This window comes from Gracilinanus agilis, chromosome 2 (genome assembly GCF_016433145.1).
Source record: "Gracilinanus agilis isolate LMUSP501 chromosome 2, AgileGrace, whole genome shotgun sequence".
NCBI lineage: Eukaryota > Metazoa > Chordata > Mammalia > Didelphimorphia > Didelphidae > Gracilinanus > Gracilinanus agilis.
Genome location: NC_058131.1, coordinates 479706283 through 479729401, shown reverse-complemented (window position 1 = coordinate 479729401; position 23119 = coordinate 479706283). Strand labels below are relative to the sequence as shown.

The following is a 23119-nucleotide window of genomic DNA, read 5'->3' as shown; positions in this document are numbered from 1 at the left end:
GATACTAGGGTAACTAGTCAGACAGTGAAGGGAATTGGTTCTGAGGGTCTTGGCCAATGGGTTTTCACATCAAGCGGAGGGGGTAGGGCCAGACTCTGGCGCAACAGCCAAGGTGAGCGGCGCTTCGGTCTCTGTTGCTGCTGCAACCTCGTCTAGAAAGATGACGGTGGGGAGATTTGCTGCAGCCGGAGAATGCGGAGAACTAGGCAGCCAGGTGAGGAAGAAAAGCAGAGGGAGGAAGGAAGCATCATTGTCTCCTGGAATTGGACCCTTGTGGAGAAGGAGACCAGCCTCGTCGTTGCCATGGAGATCTGTGGGCGGGGCGGCCAGATGAGAAGGGGCGGGGCCTGATGGGGTGGAGGGTGGTGTATAAATAGATGGAGTTTGATTCATTTCGTAGATTGGCACAGCTAGTAGCACCATTAAACTGATTAAATTTCTTTTTTTTAATTAATTTCTTTAAAAATTGAAAATTATACTTTTTTCTCCCACTTCCTCCTCTCTCCCCTCTGAAGGGGATTTTTAAAAATATAGGATAGCCTTCTGTGAGGGAGAGGAATGCTGGTGAGAAATTATGGCGATGCTAAAAAAAATCCTAAAAACTCATCTTAAAAAACAACCTGGTAATTAGAGAAGCAGAAACATCCCTCTGCCCCCTTCATTTTACAGAAAAGACAAATAAGGCCCATGGAGGGGAATTGCAGGTCAGGGGAAGTATTCTGCTTATCAGGGGGCAGCGTTGGGGCTTGAAGAAGCCAGGTTTTCTAACTTATGGACTCATCCAGACCAGTCCAGTCCAACAAGTATTTTAATAATAAATGCTGTGGGAGAGAGCTTGTGCTAAGTTTTTTTTTAAATTAAGTTTATTTAATTTAAAATATTTTTCCATGGTTACATGATTCATGTTCTTTCCCTTTGTGCTAAGTTATGAAAATACAAAAACAAAAGGTAAAACAGTCTCTGCCCTCAAAAAGACTATATTCTGGGGGAAGGAATATGGTCAGGTGCATTTTCCATTGTTATTCCTGCTTCTAATCTTTTACAAGAAGACAACCCAGAGGTTGGTAGAGGAGGGATGTCTTGAAAGAACATTGCTTTTAAAATCATGATTTGGAGCCAAATATTCTTCTTTGTTTGGGGGGAAATAGAGGCAGTCAGATGGCATGGTGAATAGAGTACTCCATTTGGAGTCAAGAAGATCTGAGTTCAAATCCATACTCAAGTGCTTACTAATTGTATGACCCTGAGCAAGTCACTACTCTGCCTCAGTTTCCTTATCTATAAAATAAATTTAAGGTTAATTAATAGCATCTATCTTCTAGAATTGTTGTGAGGATAAACTGAAATAATATTTATACTTTCCAAACCTGAAAGCACTATATAAATGCTGGTTATTTAATAGCTATTATTAAATAGCTAGCAAAAGAACAGCAGGCATGTAAAACAGAAGGTCAGTGCCAAGGGCATGACCCTAATTGGAAGGTAGGCTGGTATGATGGAAAAAACCCAGAGAACCAGATGCTAGAAGAGCCAACCCAGTTGCTAATTAACCTTGTGATGGTGGACCACTACACCTGTTTGGAGTCTCTGACAATTGAAGGGCTTGCAGGATATTTACAGTGAAGAAAGATTAGACTTATTCAACTTGAGTAGCCATCAGACAACGAAGGAAAAAATTTTAAGACAAATTTAGGCCCAGAATAAAGAAAAACTTTAACATTTAGATTTGTCCAAAGGTGCACTGGGCTATCTTGGGAGACCATGGAGAAGTGTTTAAGCAGAGGAGAATGTTAAAAATAGAATTCTTGTTCAGGTACAGGTAGGACCAGATGATTTTTGAGATTCCCTCTAACTCAGAGGGTCTGTGATTCTTCAGATAAGAAAAACATGGGCTAGAAGTCAGAAGACCTGGATTCAAATCCTTAAGGCACTTACAAGTGATGAAACAATGACCAAGTCTTTTTAACCTCGCAAAGCCTCCATTTCCTTATTTTTAAAATGGGAATAATACTTTCTCTGCCTGTCTGGCAGGGTTGTTGTGGGGTGATTACTTTACAAACCTAAAATTGTCACATATGTTTTTTTTTCCCTAGTCTTTACCTTTCATATTAGAATCAATACTAAGTATTGGTTCCATGGCAAAAGAGTGGAAAGGGCTAGGCAGCCGGTGTTAAGTGACTTACCCAGGGTCACACAACTAGGAAGTATCGGAGACCAGATTTGAACCCAGGACCTTCATCATCAGACCTTGCTCTCTGAGTCTCCTAGTTGCCCCTCATATAAATGATGATTATTATTTGGATCAGATGATGATTTCCAAGGTCCATTCCAATTCCAGAAAGAGCATTAGAGTCATGAGAGACCAGGTTAGAATTTTACTTCTGACATTTATTAGCTGTATGGCCTGTGGGCCTTGGGTTCCTCATCAGTAAAATGGAAATAATAATACTTGTAGTACTTATTTCCTAAAGTGGTTCAGAAGATCAAATCAAATAAAGTACATACTTACATTGTAAGTGTTGTTTTTCAGTCATGTCTGACTCTTCATGACCCCTTTTGGAATCTTTTTGGAAAAAATATAGGAGTGGTATATTTCGTTCTTTAGTTCATTTTCCAAATGAGGAAACTGAGGCAAACAGGGTTAAATAACTTGCCTAGTGTCACATATATTAAGTGTTGGGGCCTAGATTTGAACTCACAGATGAGTCTTCCTGACTTTAGGCCTGGCACTCTTATCTACTGTGCCACCGATCTGCCTTATAAATTAAAGTGATATTCTATATACTGTATCAGTATCAGCTATTATGATAGAGAATTGGCAAGCCCTTTAGAAGTTTAGAGTAGCTTAGTTTGTTCCTTAAGGATGAATAAGTAAATTAGGTTAAGGGAATGAAGTGTGAAAAATGCCATCCAATTGATTTTAGAAAGAGATGGAAAGACCTACATGAACCGATGCAGAGTGAAATAAGCAGAACCAGAAAAACATTGTACACTGTAACAGCAATATTGTGGAACAATCAACTGTGATAGATTTAGCTATTATCAGCAATGCAATGATCCAGGCCAATTCTGAGGGATCTATGACAAAGAATGCTATCCATCTCCAGAGAAAGAACTATTGGAGTCAGAATGCACATGAAAGCATACAATATTTCAGCTGTTTATTTGGATTTATGTTTTAGGGCTGTAAGGGTTAAATTAGGAGTTTTGATGAAATAATACAGCAGCTTTTAATAATTTAAGTTTTAATGAGAATATAATAGACTTGTAAATTAATATTATCCCTTTAAGCAGAGAAAAGAAAACTTCTATTAGCTTTTAACAATTAACAATTTAGTTTAATTAAAATAGATAGTAAAAGAAGATAGTAAAGGAGAGAACTGTAGGAAAGAGGTAGAGAAAGAAAATTTCCTAATGTCTATATTATTTATCCTATAACAACCTATAATTACTACTTAAACTGCCTGTATCTACCTATAACTGCCTATAATTACGGCTAATAACAACCATCCCACAAAGTTCCAGCCCAATCAAAACTAACCCAATCAATGTTTAATCCAAGCCCAATTAGGTGTGTCAACGAAGACCAACTACCTTCCAAAAAGTTCAAGAAAGAAAAAAATACCTAACAGCCCAAACCAAAAGCCAAAAAGCCCTCTAAATGCTAAAGCCAAATGGCCCTCTTAGTAAGCTCAGGCCCACCTTTTATATTCTGGCAACTAAACGCCAACCACCAACCCAACACCCTCCCAGTAGCCAACTTCCCCGCAACTGCCAGCCCCTGACCAATAGACCAAATGCCCCTGGCCCCCTTCATCCCCTTCCTCTACCTCACTTCCTGTCTTAATGGTTCCTCCTGCCTGTCTCCATGGTTTCTACTTTCTGTCACTGTGGGCTGGTTGATCCCTACACATCTCTATGGTAAGAGGACCTCCAGGTCCCCTGTTAAATTAAAAAAGGAATCAAGAATGAAAATGAACAATATGGAAATACGTTTTGCATGATAATACATGTGTAACGCAAATAAACACCAGGAGGGGGAAAAGGAAGGAAGGGAGAGAGATAAGTTCAGTTATATAATTTGGGAAAACTTGTGTAGAAATGTGTTATTACATGTAATTGGTAAAAAAAAATATATTGAACTCTGAAAAAAATGCCATCCAAGGTTTATTCTCAGTCTAAAACTACTAAACTAAGATTTCACAATGCCTATGGCATTACATAAGTATAAGACCAAAGATTAAGGGCTAACTGGCCCCATAAAATTAACAGAGACAGGGCAGCTGGGTAGCTCAGTGGATTGAGAGTCAGGCCTAGAGATGGGAGGTCCTAGGTCCAAATCTGGCCTCAGACACTTCCCAGTTGTGTGACCCTGGGCAAGTCACTTGAACCACTCTTCTGCCTAGGAGCCAATACACAGAAGTTAAGGGTTTAAAAAAAAATAACAGAGACTTAAGATATATAAGCATATAAAGAACAACACTGTGGGCCTAGATCTGGGCATTAAAGTAGCTAGCTTTAAAGTAGCTGGAGAACATTCCAAGCCTGAATTAAAATTATGGTTTTGCCAGACAGTCATCTGTTTCTCCTTAGGTATTTTACCCCAGATCATCCTCAGACACAGAGACCGAGGAAGAACCACATGAGAATGGAATTGTCTTCCACAGGACTGGAAAACTGAAGGATTTCCTCCAAGAAGAGACTGAAACAGACTTGACTACTTCTGACTCAGACGACTGCTTTTATGAGATTTTGCAGGCACAGAAGAAAAAAAACAGACACTGCTCATTGAAACTAAACTCGGTAGATGAGGCAAAGCTGGACAAGGAGAGGGTTGAAGCCTCTAGAGAGGATGAAGATTTGGAGTATTTTTTCCAAGATAATAACAGAAGGAGACCACAGGCCCAGTTTTATCAGTCTTTTATGTAAGTTAAATAAGAGCCTCTCTTTAGAGTGGGGAGAGTAGTGTTGGGTAAAGTGAACCTCATCAAAACCTCATCATATAAGGGTCTCTTCCGAAAAAGCCTGCAGCTGGTCTGTGGTAGATCCTTCCCAACTCAGATTGGTCTGATCAGCCACAGTCAGACACACTGTAGTACATTGACCCTGACATAGTGATATCATCTTGGCCCTCTTCCAGTACAAAGTACAATAACCAACCAACTTGTATTTATTCATCTGCCAGTTCTTCATCATGTTTCCATTATACTTGTACTGCTTGTGTGTTTGCCTCCCAAAGTGAAGACTGGCACTTGTAGGTGACTAAAAACAAGATCCCATTCTGGTATGAAATTTGCTAAACAGAAATATGTCAATTCTCTACTAAAATCCATCTCACCTCCTCCTTATAAGCAGTTAAGTAGTACAGTAGATGGAGTGCTGGGTCTGGAGTCAAGAAGATCCGAGTTCAAATTTAGTCTAAAAAACCTACTAGCTGTTTTACCCTGAGCAAGTCATTGAACCTTTATTTCCTTTAAAAAAGAACATGGGGCGGGGCGTGGTGGGGGCAGCTGGGTAGTTCAGTGGATAGGGAGCCAGGCCTAGAGATGGGAGGTCCTGGGTTCAAATCTGGCCTCAGACACTTCCCAGCTGTGTGACCCTGGGCAAGTCACTTGACTCCCATTGCCCACCCTTACCACTCTTCTGCCTTGGAACCAATACCCAGAATTGGTAAGGGGTTTAAAAAAAAAAAAAGCAGCATGCATAGAGAATGGTAGCCATTAATTTTGTTCTGAGAGGAAACTGTGTACACTGAGACAGCCTGTATAACCCAGGAGAAGGAAGCAGAAGCTAAAAGCATAGGGATACTAAATAAAGGAAGAGTATCCTTTGTCCCTGAGGTAGAATGTAGAACCTAAGCCTTTAAGTTTGGTGAAAAGAGAATGGAGCCTTCCATGCTGGGTCTTCAGGGCTGCTGTCCCAAGGATAGAAAGAAACTAATTTCCCTCTATTTCAGATTCTAAAAACAGACTAGATAACTCTTGACTTCTCTTCCACAGCTCTGACAACCCAAAGTCCAGCTCCTTGAGTGACCTTACACAAGAAAGCCTGTATGGTCAAGCAAGGTGTCACTCGGCTTCTGGCCACTGTCCGCCACATAGGAGTACTCTGGCCTGGGTCTCCTCTGTTACTACCCCAGAGCCCTTTCAGATGACTGTGCGAGAATCACTCAAGAAATCCCGATGTCTGCCATCTTGTGCCTCATTTGAACAAAGAAAACAACAAGCAAAGAAGCAGAACCAAGAGGAAGCTGAGTGCCAGAAGAAATTCCAGGCTCAGCCAGTGCCTGCTCATGTCCATCTGCCCCTCTATCAGGAAATCATGGAACGGAACGAGGCCCGGAGACAAGCAGGAATCCAGAAAAGGAAAGAATTGCTCCTGTCTTCTCTTAAGCCCTTCAGCTTCCTGGAGAAGGAAGAGCAAAAAAAGGAAGCCATTCGACAGAAGGGCTCAGCAGCAATGATTCAATCAAAGTCTTCAAAGCAAAAAGTCACCAAAAAGATCCCCAAGTCGGTCTTGGAGCCAGCCCTGGGTGACAAGCTCAAAGGTAAAACAACCTATCTTCCAAGGGACCCTGCATTACCTCCTGAGTCCCAGTCTTTTGCCCTTTTCCCAAGTGTAAGGGTCTTAGGAATAGAACCTTAGAGCACTATAAGGATTCAGAGGACCTGAACATGTGCTCAGAGAAATGATAATAATAGACTTTACTTATTTATGATGTTGAAGCATCTTTGGCCTCCCAAGTCTCGGGGAACACAGACCTCTGAGCTTTCAGGGAATTTCAGCCCCTCTTTAAGACAAGTAGGACACCTCTTATAGTAAGCTTGATCATTTTATCTAGTCACCATGATGGATAGAAGGTTGGTTACTAGAAAGAGTTATGAAAAGCAAAGAAGACTCTCTCAGGAATAGGTTTTTATGGTAAATGGCATGCTCATTTAGCTAATTAAAAAAAAACTCACAAGGTATAGTGAAGGTCCTGAGAAGCAGTATATTTGGATATATAAAGAACTATATTAACAATACAGAAACATGAGTTCAAACCCTGATTCTACTCCTAACTCATATGGAAAAAGCCCAATGAAATTATATGTAAAATAATTTGAGTATTTTAGGTAGAATTGTCATTTTTATTATATTAGCTCAACCTACCCATGAGCAATTAACAGTTTTTCCAGTTGTTTATTGGGAGGGACTTTTTTTTTTTTTATAAATTTGATTCAGTCCTCTATGTAATTGAAAAATGTGGCCCTTATCAGAGAAATTTGCTATAAAATTCTTTCCCCCAGTTTGTTATTTCCCTTCTAATCTTGGTTGTATTGGTTTTGTTTGTACAAAAAAATTTTAAATATATAATCAGTATTATTCATTTCATAGCTTATAATGTTCTCTATCTCTTGTTTGGTCATAAATTCTTTTTTTATCTGTAGTTCTGAAGGTAAATTATTTCATGCTTCCATAATTTCCTTATAGTATCATCCTTTATGTCTAAATCATATACTCATTTTGATCTTACTTTGATATAGGGCAGGAGATATTTATCTATACCTACTTTCTTGCCATACTTTTTTCCAGTTTTCCTAGCAGTTTTTGTCAGATAATAAATACTTGTCCCAAAAGCCGGGGCCTTTGGGTTCATCGAACTCTAGATGACTGTGGTCATTTACAGCTGTATATTGTGTACTTCACCTATTCCACTGATTCCCCATTCTATTTCTTATCCGTTACCAGATTGTTTTAATGATTAGGTTTGGGATGGCCACCTTTTTTTTTCCCATTAATTCCCTAGACAGTCTTGACTTCTTGTTCTTTCATATGAATTTTATTATTTTTTTTCTATCCCTAAAAAATAATTTTGGTAGTTTGGTATGGCACTGAATAAATTAATTTGGTAGAACCGTCACTTTTATTATATTTTTGTGACTATTTTAGAAAGAAGATATTATGGGTAAACTCAAGGAAAATTTTTTTCCATTTGATGAATATTGGCCTTAATATGGAGTAGGGTAACTAATTTAGCTAAGGGCCAGGGAGTCCTGGGGGATTATTCATTATTATCAATATGTCTCTAAACATTTAATGTTTACACATAATTTGCACATAATGTGGTCATGGCAACTCCTGTCTTGTCTTTCCCTTAAAACTCTTTAATTTGCTTCTTCCCCCACAGAATCTGAACTGTGCAGGAAGCTCCGTATCCAGAGAAGGGCTGCTGACCTCCTGCAGACAGCTTCATCCCCCATCACTTCTAATAGATACACTGATCCAAAGTCACGAATATCCACTCGAACATGGCAAGAAAAACTCGGTTTCCTGCAGAGAGACTTTGCTTTCCAACCAAGGGTGAATCCCAGTGTCCCTGATTTTCAAGGTCTTTACTGGGCCTTCCAAAAAGAAGCTGCCCAAAAAAGGGAGACCCGAGAGGCAACACAGAACAAACCATTCCACCTGAGAACTGCTAATCTTCATCACTGTCAGAGGCCCAACAAGGAAGCAGCAGAACCAAAGGTGAAATTATAAGCACTTGGACAATGTTATGGAAACTGATATTACACCAGCAGTGATCTGGATTGAGTCATCTAGATAGACAAGAGGAACCTCCAAGAAAAGTTGTTGAATTATGTTGGCAAAGGGAGAGTCTGGAAAGGGCAGCAAAGAGCAAGTATTATGCCAACTCCTCCTTACGGCCTCTTAAGTTAGGGGACAAGGGAGAAGTTCTAACCAGTACTGGAAACAGCCAGGAATTTAATATCTTATAAAGAAGGCCAGTTTTTTTTAAGTGCTAGAAGATAGGAAAAGTGTAAAAAGAAATGGAGAATGAAGGGGAAAAGGCAACTAGGTCATACAATAGAAGGAGCACCAGCTAGAATCAAGAAATCTTGAATTCAAATCTGGCCTCAGACATTTCCTAGTTGTGTGACCCTAGGCAAGTCACTTAACCCCCATTGCCTAGCCCTTACTGCTCCTCTGTTTTGGAACCAATACATGGTATTGCTTCTAAGGTGGAAGGTAAGGTTTAAAAAATAAATTAAAAATAAAACATTTTTAAAAGAAAATCTCTTTTTGGGTCAGGTCGAGTATCTGAGGCCTGGTCCTTTTGGCATTTTTTATGGCCCTGTTGGACCTTTTGGTTTTTGTGTTGGAGACCTAATCTTGTGGCAGCCACTGTGCTTTTTTGTACTTTTAAGAAGCTTATTTTTGAGGATAGTTATGTGGCTCAGTGTATGGAGAGCCAAGCCTGGAGATGGGAGGACCTGGGTTCAATTCTGGCCTCAGACATTTCCTAGCTTTGTGATCCTGGGCAAGCCACTTAACCACCAGTGACCTGGCCCTTACTGCTCTTCTGCATTGGAACCCAGTACATGGTATTGATTCTAAGACAGAAAGTAAGGGTTTAAAAAAGAAAAAAGGGGGCAGCTGGGTATCTCAGTGCATTGAGAGCCAGGCCTGGAGACAGGAGGTCCTAGGTTCAAATCTGGCCTCAGACACTTCTCAGCTGTGTGACCCTGGGCAAGTCACTTGACCCCCATTGCCTACCCTTACCACTCTTCTGCCTTGGAGCCAATACACTGTATTGATCCCAAAACAGAAGGTAAGGGTTTAAAAAAAAATAAAAAAGAAAGAAGCCCAAGAATAGGGACTTAAGAAACAGTCACATTTAGCAGAAATAGGAAGTGGATGATAAATCCTTGAAAGAGATAGGAAAGAGGTGAGAAAGACAGAAAACCAGGATAATATCAAAGATGCCTAAGGAGGAGAGAAGACCCAAACAGATTTATAGGTTAGCAGGATTGCATGCTGAAACAAGGGAAAGAAGAATCAGGACTGAGAAAAATTTGTCAAATTTAGCAGTTAACACCATTATATCTTTACCAAGGATTAGAAATTAAATCAGAAATTTGAGGCTCTTGCTATCCTTACCTTGGTTCTGGTATCTGAGGCCTTTGTCCTTTAGGCTTTTAGCTTAGCATTTAAGACCCTTGTTGGAGAACACCACTTTAGAATATTTTTACTTCTTAGTTGAATCAACCTCGGAATGGACAGAGACAGATCTTGCACCATGTTCCATCACATTTGTCTCATCTCTTCTAGAATGCTTCACAGACATCCAGGGCTCCGTTACAAAGGAGCCGTTCTCTGAATGGCCTTGCCTCCCTCTCCCCTAACACCCTTCCAGTACATATCACAGATGCCACCAGGAAAAGGGAATCTGCTGTCAGGTGAGTGCTCAATCCTTTTGACATTTGCGTAAGTCAGTGTAATGTTCCAAGCTGTGTTAGAAGTAACCATTTATCCTGTGTGTCCAAACCCCATGACCCATGCTGCTGGGGTCCCCAGCCACAGATAGCAAGATGAAATTAGAGTGTTAGAATTGGTAGCGTTTTGCGATTCTTCATTCCTTGAGTGAAGGCGAGAATATATATATATATATTGTATATCATTCTTTTTTTTCCCTTTAAACCTTTACCTTCTGTCTGATTGGTTCTAAGACAAAAGAGTGGTAATGGCTAGGCAATGGGAGTTAAGTGTCTTGTCCAGGGTCACACAGCTAGGAAGTGTCTGAGATCAGATTTGAACCAGGATCTCCTCCCATCTCTGGACCTGACTCTCAATCCACTGAGCCACCCAGCTGCCCTGTACATTATATATTATTCTAACCTGGCAGCATCAGATTCTCACATCTTTGCTTCTGAGTCACATTTCTGGAAGAAAAATGCTTTGACTGTACTTGAGAAATTGATCAGTGATTTCAATGAGCCCGAGGTGTTCCTTGAAGTAAAAACCCATCTTTCAGCTCTAGGCATTTCCTCTTGCTGTATCCTCTATCTGAAACGCTTTTCCTTATCAACTCTGCCTGACTTCCCTGACATCCAGTCCCAATTGTTATTAATAGAAGTCTCTTCTTTTACAGGAAGCCTGTCCCAGCCCTTCTTATTTCTAATGGCTTCCCTCTGTTAATTTCATCCTATTTATCCCATATAGCTTGTTTTGTATGTATTTCCATGTTGCCTTTCGGTTAGATTGTAATCTTCTTGAAGGCACATAAATGGTTCTTAGCACAGTGCTTGGCACATAGTATGTACTTAATAAATGTTTATTGATTGATTAATGTGAAGGTGAACACAACTGGGCATTCATCTAGGAAGTGTCTGAGACAAGTAGGTTGTGCAATAGATAGTAAATTGGGCCTGGCATTAGGAAGATATGAGTTCAAATTCTGCCTCAGACACTTACTAGCTATATAATACTGGGCAGGTCCCATAACCTCTGTGGATAGAGAGCCAGGCCTGGTGATGGAAGGACCTGGGTTCAAAATCTGGCCTTAGACACTTCTAGCTATGTGGCCCTGAGCAAGTCACTTAACCCCCATTGCCTGGCCTTTACTGCTTTTTTGCCTCAGAACCAATACTTAGTATTAATTCTAAGACAGAAAGTTAAGGGTGTTTTGGTTTTCTTTTAAAGGAACATTAGGAATAATAATAACACCTACCTTTTAAGTTGTCATGAGGATCAAATAAGAAATTCGTAAAGCATTTTGCAAACCTTAAAGTGCTATATAAATACTAGCCATTATTATTGGTGGTGGTATTATTCTGAACACTGTCTAGGAAAAGTGGCAGAGCTTGATGAAGCTGGGTATGTGCCAAGTCCAAGAGGAAGCCTTTCTGAAGGACCTTTGTTGACCCTATTCTTCTTCCTGTGGTTTGAAGATCATGGCATTGAGAGCCTCTGAGTTGTATTTCTACCCTCACTCTCCTGCTCTCCCTTGTTTAGGCTTTGAGCCTTTCCATGTGAGTTAAAATGTGCCATAGTGAAAGATTTCCTGCTTTGTGCATTACTGCCCATCTGATCATTTTGTGATAATCTCTGTACTATAAATCCTTGTCAAGAATGACTCACAGCAGCATGAAGATATTTGAAGCTTATATGACAACATCAGTTACAGAAGATGAAACTTGATGTGAACATCCAATCTGTGTCAACATTAAATTCCTAATACTCATTGACATCAGTGCTAAGACTAACAGAGGAGGAGAGCAAAAATATGTTGGAAAATTTGGCTTGGAATTAAGGAATGAAAGAGCACTGCTAAGAAGCTCGTACCTATATGTCATGAATACTTTGTCTACAAAGGGATTTGGAAGGTGATAGACGTGAACGAATGGGAAAATACTTATTAAGTGCTTACTGTATACCAACAAAAAATGATACTGAATAAGTTGTGGTATATGATTGTGATGAAATACTGTTGTGCTGTAAGAAATAACAAGCAGTGCTTTCAGAAAAAGCTGGGAAGACTTACATGAACTGATGAAAAGTGAAGTGAGCAGAACCAGGAGAACTTTCTTCACAGTAACAGCAATATTGATTGTATGATGATCAACTGTGAATGACTTTGCTATTCTCAGCAATATGAAAATCCAGGACAGTTAAGAACTGATGGAATGTAAATGCACACCAAAGCTTTTTTCTTTTTTCTTTTTAAATTTTTCTTCTTTTTTTTTAATCTGTGTTTTCTTCCGCATGATAAACATGGAAATGTGTTTTTCATGAATACATATATATAACCTTTTTTTTTTTTTTTTTAAACCTTACCTTCCGTCTTGGAGTCAATACTGTGTATTGGCTCCAAGGCAGAAGAGTGGTAAGGATAGGCAATGGGGATTAAGTGACTTGCCCAGGGTCACACAGCTGGGATGTGTCTGAGGCCAGATTTGAACCTAGGACCTCCCATCTCTAGGCCTGACTCTCAATCCACTGAGCTACCCAGCTGCCTTCTATATATATAACCTTTAACAAATTGTCTTCTCAATGAAAGGGAAGTGAGGGAGAGTGGGAAAGAATTTGGAATTCAATGTTGTAAAAAATTGAAGGTTAAAAATTGTTTTTACATATGGTTAGAAAAAATTCTTATTCTGAAAAGGAAAGACAAAATATAGAGGAGTTCTGGCCAGGAAGGGATGTTTTGATTTAGAAAGTCACAGGGATGGTGAGTGGAACCTTAGCATTCACATATATTTGTTTGCATGTTTTCTTCTCCATTAGATTATAAGTTCCTTGAAAGAAGAGACTATCTTTTCCTTCTTTATGTATCCCCAGTACTTAACACATTGTCTGACACATTGTAGATGTTTAATAAATGATAAATGATTGGTCAGGGCAAAGGTGAGTACCACTTAGGTAAGAATTCTGGTGATACTCTATAGCAGTGATGGCAAACCTTTTAGAGATGGAGTTCTGAGTCCTGTCCCCACCCTACCCACCCTGATCAAGTGCAGTACCCCTTCACCACCCCCCACCGAGTGCCAGGCGGCCCCGACTCCCCCCTTACCCCACACAGAGGAGGGAGAAAACGCTCCCATTGGGCAGCTGGGCAGAGGGGCAGGTGAAGTGAGGAATGGCCTCAGTGAGTGTAGGGAGGGGGAGGGGAGTGGTCCGAGCTCTCTGCTCCTCTCCAGCTCTGCTGCCTGTGAACTGCCCACCTTACCCACGATGCACCCCCTTTGGGCTGCTAGGCATAGAGGCAGGGCATGTGAAAAAATGGCATGGTGGAGAGGGGGAAGGGAGCAGCTCCGCCCTAGCCCCTCTGTCCCTCTGCCTTGTCCCTCCCTAATGGAACTGGGTGGGGGGGTAGTGTCCACAGAGAGTACTCTGTGTGCCATCTTTGACACCTGTGCCACAGGTTTGCCATCACATGCACTACAGCCATGAATCATGGAATACCGCAATAGCCAGATAATCAAAGCTGCAGCAACTTGAAGGTCACTAAGGTATAACTAGACTACAGCATATCATTACCAATGATGGTTTGAGCACAAGAAGTGATGTCAAAGTTATCAACAAGTAAATAGAATGGGATTACCATATGACAAACATAAAATAATGGATAGTCAACCTGAGTGCCACTTGCTATCTGTTTAAAAAAAATCTTTTTTTAAACCTTTACCTTCCGTCTTGGAGCCAGTAGTTTGTGTTGGCTGTAAGGCAGAAGAGTGGTAAGGGCTAGGCAATGGGGGTTAAGTGACTTGCCCAGGGTCACACAGTTAGGAAGTATCTGAGGTCAGATTTGAACCCAGGACCTCCCATTTCTAGGCCTGGCTCTCAATTCACTGAGCTACCCAGCTGCCCCCTTATCTGTATAATTTTAAAAGACCTAAACAAAGAACTTGAGTGTTGTTGAAGGGATGATATGCCTCTGCCCAGGGGAAAGCCTCATTTCTTTTTTCTCTAGGTGTATACATTTGCCTTTACAAGTCCTCATGAATTCAACCCTATTCTAATTCAACCCTATTCCATTCTAATATTTGTTTTTGTTATTTATTTATATTATTTTTAATACCCTTACCTTCTGTCTTAGAATCAGTACTAAGTATCAGTTCCAAGGCAGAAGTTGTGGTAAAGTCTGGGTAATAAGGATTAAGTGACTTGCCGAAGGCCACACAGCTAGGAAATGTCTGAGGTCAGATTTGAACCCAGGACTTCCCATCTCAAGGCATGGCTCTCTATCTACTGAGCAACCCACTGCCCCACATTCTAATGTTTTGAAGATATACCTTTGCATTCAAGTTGGTAAGAAGTGTAAGGAATTAAATTCATGATTTGACTAAATATGTGAGAATTCTAAAATAATATGGTGGTTGCTGATTTAAAGTATTATAGCTCAAGTCAAAATGACTTTTAATAGCTTTTATTTACAAAGAGGTGGAAAGGGTGAAAGTAGAGAAGTAAAAAAAGAGGGTAGAGAAGATGTCTAGCCTATCACACTAAATATTTCTCCGGTGCTGTGCAGGGCTTGTTAACCCTCAACCCAGGACCTGGAGTTCCACCCACATGGCCTCCTCCAAGAGGAGAAGGCCTCTCTGGAACTTCTCTCCAGAAGCCAGGAAAGGAAGACCAACTACTCAGTCACCCAAGGTCCCAAGTCACCTCCAAGAGGCAGGTCACCAGCAGAAGCTCCAAGCCAAAGATTCAAGTTGAAACTCCCCAGTTGAAGACTTTCAGGACTTTTTATAGTTAGCTCTTGTCACTTCCCCTCTTCACAGGGGCCAATCACAGCTTCCAAATTGCCTAACACTGCTTAGGGATCAGTGGGATCCACCTCTCATCCTCTGAAGGTGCCAACCCTTATCATAGGATTCACAAGTTTCTGATTGATTGGGTTAAAAGGGTGGAGCTCTCCAAGTAAGGGACTGTGAACTCACTTAGAATTAAGTAGGGGTTAAGTAGGATGTTTTCCAGTTGTTTTTTTTTTTTGGTTGATTAAATTAAAAGTTGCTGATTGATAGACAAAGAAAGTTTGATTCACACTTCACAGAGGCTTGGTGGGAATCTGGATTTCCTCTTAAGTTTCTGCAGCCAAAGGTATTGCTTTAGTTTACTATTTTGATTAGAAATTCAATTAACTGACTCTGGTATATACCAGCTATGAGTCAGTGGATTTAATATATATCTTATACATAAATATTTAAGATATGTTACATCTTATTACTTATTACAAATGTCAGAGTTGGGTAAGTGTCTCTTCTCATAGGGGTCAAAGATCTAGACAAAAGCTGCATACATATATATGCATACATATATATATATATATATATATATATATATATATATATGAGAAGAAAGTTGCATTAAAGTTAAAACTGTCCTAAGACTTTGGGGATGTATATTCATATGTGTGTGTGTGTATATATATATATATATATATATATTCATATGTGTGTATATATATATGTATATATGTTAGTCTTCATCTCATTTTCTTTCTTGCTCTATTTAGATGCTCACTTGAAGAAAAGAAAGAAAAAGAGAATGAGAGTGCCCGCTGGTTAGAGCAACATAGGAAGAAATGTCGATCTATGTTTAAATCTGTGACCTCACGAGCAAAAGCCATGGATCCTCATAAAAGCTTGAAGGAGACATACAGAGCAAAACTGAAAGAGAACTGGTTAGTGTCTCCCCAAAAGCACCCAAATGTGTCTTGACAGTAATTGTCTCTACAACACTTAGCACAGTGCCTGTCATATAGTAGGCACTTAAATACTACTGTCTCTGGGAACTATGCAACATTTTTTTAAACCTTTACCATCTGTCTTAGTAACAGTCAGAAGAGAGGCAAAGGATAGGCAATGGGGGTTAAGTGTCTTGTCCAGCATCGCACAGCTAGGGAGTATGTGAGGCTAGATTTACACCCAGCCCCTCCAGACTCCTGGCCTGACACTCTATCCACTGGCCACCTAGCTGCCCCACAACAGTGTCTGGGGAAAAAAAAAAGGTATAATTAACAGGATGACTGGATATTTTATATAGCAATCTAGTAGTAGCAAAACATGAATTGTTTTGTTAAATGTTGACAAAAACTTATAGGAGATCATTCTCAATTGGAATTAATCTAGATTGAAAGAAAATGGGATGTTTTACAGAAATCTTGTTAATTTCAGGCTCAATGACCAAAAGAGAACAAAAGAGTATAAGGAAGAACTGGAGAAAATGAAGAGGAGAGTCCAAAATAGACCCTATCTCTTTGAACAAGTGACCCAGGTAGAGTTCGGGTTTGACAAAGAAAAGATTGCCATTTACTTAACTGTTGATTGGATATTCTTCTGTGAGAATGTTTTTAAGTGCTCCTCTAACATTTAAGTGTCAGTAGTTAAGTAATTAGCTTGCACCTATAAAAAGGAAAAAGGGGGGTTTTGTTTGGATTCAATATTTAAATGAGTGGTTGCCAAGAATTGAATAAATATCAATTCTAAAATGATTTTTTAGTAATTTATTTAGAAAATATAGGAGAGAGTGAAAGTAGAGAAATGAGAAGAGGGTAGAGTAAGAGGTCTAGCTTAACACACTAAGTAATTTGCTCCAGCCCCTGGCTCAACTCAGGTAGGGCTAATTAGTCCTCAGCTAAGGGCCGAATGAAGCAAAAGTTTCAGTCAGAAGCCTCTCTTGAAAGGAGAGTTCCTTCAGAGAAATCCAGGAAGAGTCAGGCTTTACACTCACCACATGTAGCTCTAAGAGAGAAATTTAAGAACAGTCTCACCAAACAGAGCTCCTCCAGGTCCAGTTCCAGGCTGAAGAAAAGAGCAGAACTCCAACTCCAAGAACAAAGCAGAACTGTCTCAAAGGAAGTTGTCACTCCCTTTTAAAGATGCTTCTTTTGCATCACTTCCTGTGCCTTCCTCCTAGTTTACGTGTCTAATCACAATATATACTTTGCTTAAGACTGTCCAGTGGGCAGTCAGTCAATTCTGATTCACTACCTCATACTTGCACATGTGGGTCACAGATTTCTCCCACTTGAGAATTAAGTGGCAGTGTTTACACTTTTAGTGATTAAATCTAAAAACCAACAGGGTAGGTTTAATCTCATTATCACACACCTCAGGAAGATGATGTGAGTCGAAGGCCTTACTGTCATTCAAAATATTGTATACCTTTCTATCTTGCATGCATCTTGGTAATGGCTTCTTTCACAGAGAAGTACAAAAAGACCTACTTTAAATAGTTTCTTCTCTACAGCTGTTTTTATTGCAGTCTAGGATTAACATTAATTAGCATCGGGGTCATTTAACTCATTCCCCAAGGGTATCCCCTCTCCATATATCTCTGAGACTATTCCATGATTAGGAATTTTACATGATCAGTTTAGGTGGCCTCAATTCCATAACCATCTTGTAGAATACTTTTCAGACGAGGCAATAACCATATTTAAGTTGTGGACTTATTTTGGGTGAGCCATGAATAGACAAGACAGGATCATTATACATACAGCCCACTCTGCTGGTCTTGATTTGTTCTGAGCAATTTTGGGGAAGCTAGAGTTCATCCCAGACACTCTTGGGAAATCTAGGAATGCTATAGATAAGCTATATTGAGGTTATTGAAGGCTAAATCTGGATCCACCCACACTCCTAGAGTTATGACCCCCATTGTTGCCAAGTGAAACCAGCTGGGTTTTCTCACTGGCCTATTTGGGATTGCTGGATCCTCAGCTGGCCTCATGTGCCCCACTGAGTATCTGATTGACTGTTACCTAGTGTAAAAGATAATCTAATTAAGCAACTTCAGTTTATTCATTGTTTTACAACTGTATATTCTCTACATGTTGCCTTATTAGGTAATCAGTATTTTAATGATAAATTACAATCATAATAGATTTAATAATAAGGAATAATTTAAATTAATTGATTAAGGAGTTGTATAGGAGAATACAACTGAATAATTGTAGTATGCTTAAAATTAATAATAGACTTTCTGGTAATAATAGAATTGCCAAGGGAAGTTTCTGCATGCCTTCAGTGTCTTCTAATATATCCAGGAGTGTCTGAGGCTTTTATCTCATTTGGTTCTGAGGCTACAGAATAGCCTTAACTATCCTCATTATTACCATATAGAGAACAGAGGAATATGAGACATGACAAGATCTAATCATTTTACTAAGAAAAACCTCAGACCTTCTTGTCAAGAATGTGTCTATTCTTGACGGGAGGATCTGACCTTCTTGTTAAAAAGAACCTCAAACCTTCTTGTCAAGAGGGACTGTGTCTTCAAAGTGAAAAAGCAGCCTTTTTGCCAAGAAAAACCCTTCACTTGGCAGAGCTTCTCTGAACTCAATTTGTATAATCTTGCTCAGGTATATGTATATATACCTCTCAGTTCAAGGCTCATTGTCTCAGGCTACTGGGAGTCTGTACACCACAAATTTATGTGAAATGTGCATTAACAATAAATTCTGTTTCACTCAGAAATTTTCTCCCAGCATTTTTCTTAACACCAGGAACATCCTATGAAACCTGGAGAAAGTATGGCCTCATGGCCTCTAGCCCTGACTTGTTTCACTAAAAAATTACTGAAAACGATTTCAGATTTCTTCACTAAATTAATTTTATTTTTCCAGCCAATTCAGTCTCAAACCTCATTGGAGCCCTTAAACTCCATTTCCCCAGGAAAGGTACGGACATCCCCAGTATGATTTTGTTCTTGACATATCAAGAAGTATTTTTTTCCTACAAAAGATCCATGTTTATTACCCAGGACAGCTAGTTATTAGAACACAAGGGGGAGAGAAAGGAGGGGGACATGAGTTACAATTATCTAATTGGTCACTACACAGATCTGTGCCAGGAAAGAGGCCGAGCGCAGATACCGAGACATATTACGGAAGGTTGGTTTAGATGAGGACTTTGTGAGGAAGAAAGGAGAAGATGCCATTGACTTGGAATGGAGTGAGGAAGACAAGGAAGGAGCTGATTCTCCCAGGTATCCATTTTCTAATCTTTCTTGAGATTGAACTGTTACCTTTTGGCCCAGGAAGTTGATGATTTTAGGATATAGGTGGAAAACTTCTACCTGATACTTCTTCAGTCACATTTTTTAATTAATAATCTACAATTGTCTAGCATCACTTCTGAGGATTTCAAAGACTCTTATCTCTGATGCTTCTGGTCTTTTTTTTTTTTTTTTTAAGTTCAGCTGTGAACTCCTTTAGGTTAAGTTCAGACCAATTAAAATCTGAAGCACAGGGGGGCAGCTGGGTAGCTCAGTGGATTGAGAGCCAGGCCTAGAGACAGGAGGTCCTAGGTTCAAATCCGGCCTCAGACACGTCCCAGCTGTGTGACCCTGGGCAAGTCACTTGACCCCCATTGCCTACCCTTACCAATCTTCCACCTATGGGTCAATACACAGGAGTTAAGGGTTTAAAATAAAATAAAAAAATAAAAAAAAGTCTGAAGCACATTAACCAGCTGACTACTGCTAAAAAGCATTAAATGGTTGCCTATAAGCCAGGCTCTGTGCAAAGGGCTGGAGATACTAAGAAAAAGAAAAGATAGTCCCCACTCTCAGGAAGCTTATGTTATTTTTTTAAATGCCCTATCTTCTGTCTTAGAATCAATACTGTGTATTGGCTTCAAGGAAGACATGCAGTAAGGGCTAGGGGAGGGGGTTTAAGTGACTTTCCCAGGGTCACATGGCTAGGAAGTATCTGAGGTCAGCTTTGAATCTGTGACCTCCCTTCTCTAAATCTGACTCTGAATCCATTGAGCCACTTCGCTGCCCCTGAGAAGCTTACATTCTAATAGGGAAGAAAGCATATATATAAATAGGTATGCGGGATATATGCCACAGAGGGGGAAGTAGTAGGAGCCAGGGCTCTGGGAAAGACCTTCTGCTGAAGGTAGAATCTGACTGGAGTATCAAAGCAAGCTGGGGATTTTAAGAGAGGGAAACAGAGAGAAGGCATTCCAGCGTGAAGGCCCAGGGAGGAGGAAGTGGAGGACTGTGTATAAGGAGCAGCAGTTAGACCAGTATGGCTGGACCTCAGAGTAAGAAGAGGAGGGAAAAGATTGGAAAGACAGGTTGGGAAGAGCTATAGCAAAAGAGAAGCTTACATCTGATCCTAAAGGTAATAGGGAGCCACTGCAGTTTATTGAGGGGGCTGTGTGTGTGTATGTGCCATGGTCAGTCCTACCATTTAAAAAATTACTTTGAAAGGGTAGATTTGAGTGGACAAGACTTGAAGCTACAAGGCAAGTTAGAAAGCAGTTTTAGAAGTCTAGGAGATGTGATGAAGGATAGTGTCTCTGCCTAAAGAGGAGAGGTCTGTTGTGGAGAAAGAAATGACAAGATTTGGCAACTGATTACGTAGGGTGAATGAAAGTGAGGAATTGAAAATGACACTAAGGCAACCCTCATGAGTGATTGGAAAAATGATGGTGTCATTGATACCAATAGGGAAATTCAGAAGAAATGTGGCATTGGGGGAAAAGATAATAAGCCCCACTTGGGGCACACTCAATTTGAGGTGACTAGGGGACATCCAGTCCAAGATGCCCAGTAGGCCGAGATGCCAGCCTCATCCCAAGAGGAAGACTAAGTGTGTACAGATCTGGGAGTCGTATGCAAAAAGATGATGGGAGGTGAAGAGGTCGCCAAGTGAATGGGTGTAGAGAAAGGGAGTTACTTTTTCATTTCTGATACATATTATTTTAGAAAGGAAACTCATTTGAACCAGTTTACTGTGTAGTTCAAGGAGGTACAAGATAAATTATCCACATAGAACCATCCAGATTAGTTGTCAGTTCCATTCCCCACAGGAGCTGGGGCAGCTAAAGCTCATCCTGAAGGAGGGCAGAGACTGGGTGTCTGTTGTTGTTGTTGTTGGGGTGGGGAGGTGAGGAGGGGCACAGATTGGTGTCAGACACTGGGGAGGCACTTAACAAATGCTTGTGTTTAAAACCCTTACCTTCTGTCTTAGAATCCATGAGTTCCAAGGCCAAAGAATGGTAAGGGTTAGGCAGTTGAGGTTAAGGGACTTGGCTGGGGTCACACAGCTAGGAAATGTCCACCTAACTGCCCCAACAAATGCTTGTTGATGGTTTAGTCTTCAAGCCCAATTTTTCATGATATACTAAGCTATAAAGTCCCCTCTTGATCTTTTTTCCATTTTTCACCTTGGGCACAGCTTTCTCTCACTCTTTCAAAATAAGTAACCTCTTAGACCCCACCACCACCACACCCCCCCTTAACTGCTGGCATTTATTCTGCAGCCTCCGTGAAGCCAGGGAACTCTCCAGCAGTAGCCCACAGCAAGATTCAGAAGAATCCTTAGAAGAAATGAAACATACTCCCTTGGAGGAAGATTTCATGGACCTGCCCTTGGAATCACCAGATGCTTTGAAACAACTTGTCTGATTGTTTTCCTCTTGTTACTGGAAAAAAAAAAGGCTAAGACGCAAGGTTGGGGTTTTGAGAGAGGATAGACTAAGAAGCAATGGAGACTTCCTGGAGAATTGTTTTACATGTGAGCCTGCGAGTTCATATTTAAACTCATACAGTTTTGGAGCACTATAGAAAGCACCCATTCTTACCCTCTTTTCAATACATGAATCTCTGCATTGTATTATCATGGATGACTTACTTCTTTTCCAGGACTTTGATCCATCTATCATCCCCCTTCTTTTGGCATCTTCAAACTTTTCTTCTCCACCGGATAGTCCCTTCTATCATCACACATTCTTAGATCTCCACCAGCCTAAACAAAAAACCCCAAACCCTTCTCCACTCCAACTCCCTTTCCAACTTTCTCCTCTTTTTCTAACTGCTTTAACTTATTAAAAGTCACAGTCTCAGAACTTTGGGAGGGATTGCAGTAATCTGTAGTAAATCTTCAAACTATACTTGGCAGGGAAAATCCCCACTACCAGCTCCAAAAGACGTGATCATCCAGCCTTCGTTTGAAGACTTCAGAGGGTCACCCACTACTTTTTGAAGCCCATCCTACTTTTGGACAGTTCTCATTGTAACGAAGTTTTTCCTTACCTCATACTCAAATATGCATCTTTCCTGATTCCATTTATTGCTCCCTAGTTTTGCTTTCTGGACCAAATAGAAAAAGTCTAATCTCCAAAATGACAGCTTTTTGGATATTTGAAAATAATTTTCTCCTGAGCCTGCTCTTCTCCAGGCTCTCAACATCTCTAGCTCCTTGAACCAGTCCTCATGTGGCAGAGGTTCAAGGCCTCTCACTGCTTTGGATGCTTTCTACCTTTCTCAAATGTGGGGTCTAGACCTGAGCACATTTTATCAGACCGTGGCCTGACGAGAGCAAAGTTCAGTGGAACTAGCATCATCTTATTCCTGGAAGCTAGGTTTCAAGGTCGATCCCTCCGCTTCCTTACTGTTTCCTCCTCCTTTAGTCCCTTCCAATCTGGTTTCTGTTCCCAGAACAGAAATTAAAAATTTATAATTGAGGGGGCAGCTGGGTGGCTCAGTGGATTGAGAGCCAGGCCTAGAGATGGGAGGTCCTAGGTTCAAATCCGGCCTCAGACACTTCCCAGCTGTGTGACCCTGGGCAAGTCACTTGACCCCCATTGCCCACCCTTACCACTCTTCTACCTAGGAGCCAATACACAGAAGTTAAGGGTTAAAAAAAAATTTATAATTGATAGCTCCATTAACCCCTTCTTAGTCCTCATCATTTTTTGCTGAATTTAATCAAATTCTCCTTGAACTCTGCAACATTTTATATTGTTAACATCTCTTTCTGCTTCTCTAAACCTTTTGCTTTTTTGATACTTTGACCTCCTGGTTTTCTTCCTACCTCACTAATCATGACTGTGTCTCC

General features: G+C 40.4%; 1 protein-coding gene across 1 annotated transcript; it reads left to right on the top strand.

Moving 5' to 3' along the window:
* Positions 1-160: 160 nt before the first annotated feature.
* Positions 161-21859, top strand: FAM161B (FAM161 centrosomal protein B). Its single transcript, XM_044662069.1, has 9 exons — positions 161-214; positions 4594-4925; positions 6000-6547; positions 8171-8508; positions 10093-10220; positions 15779-15946; positions 16440-16539; positions 19109-19254; positions 21543-21859. Exons 1-9 carry the CDS (start codon positions 161-163, stop codon positions 21685-21687), a joined length of 1959 nt encoding a protein of 652 aa, XP_044518004.1. The 3' UTR covers positions 21688-21859.
* Positions 21860-23119: the final 1260 nt, after the last annotated feature.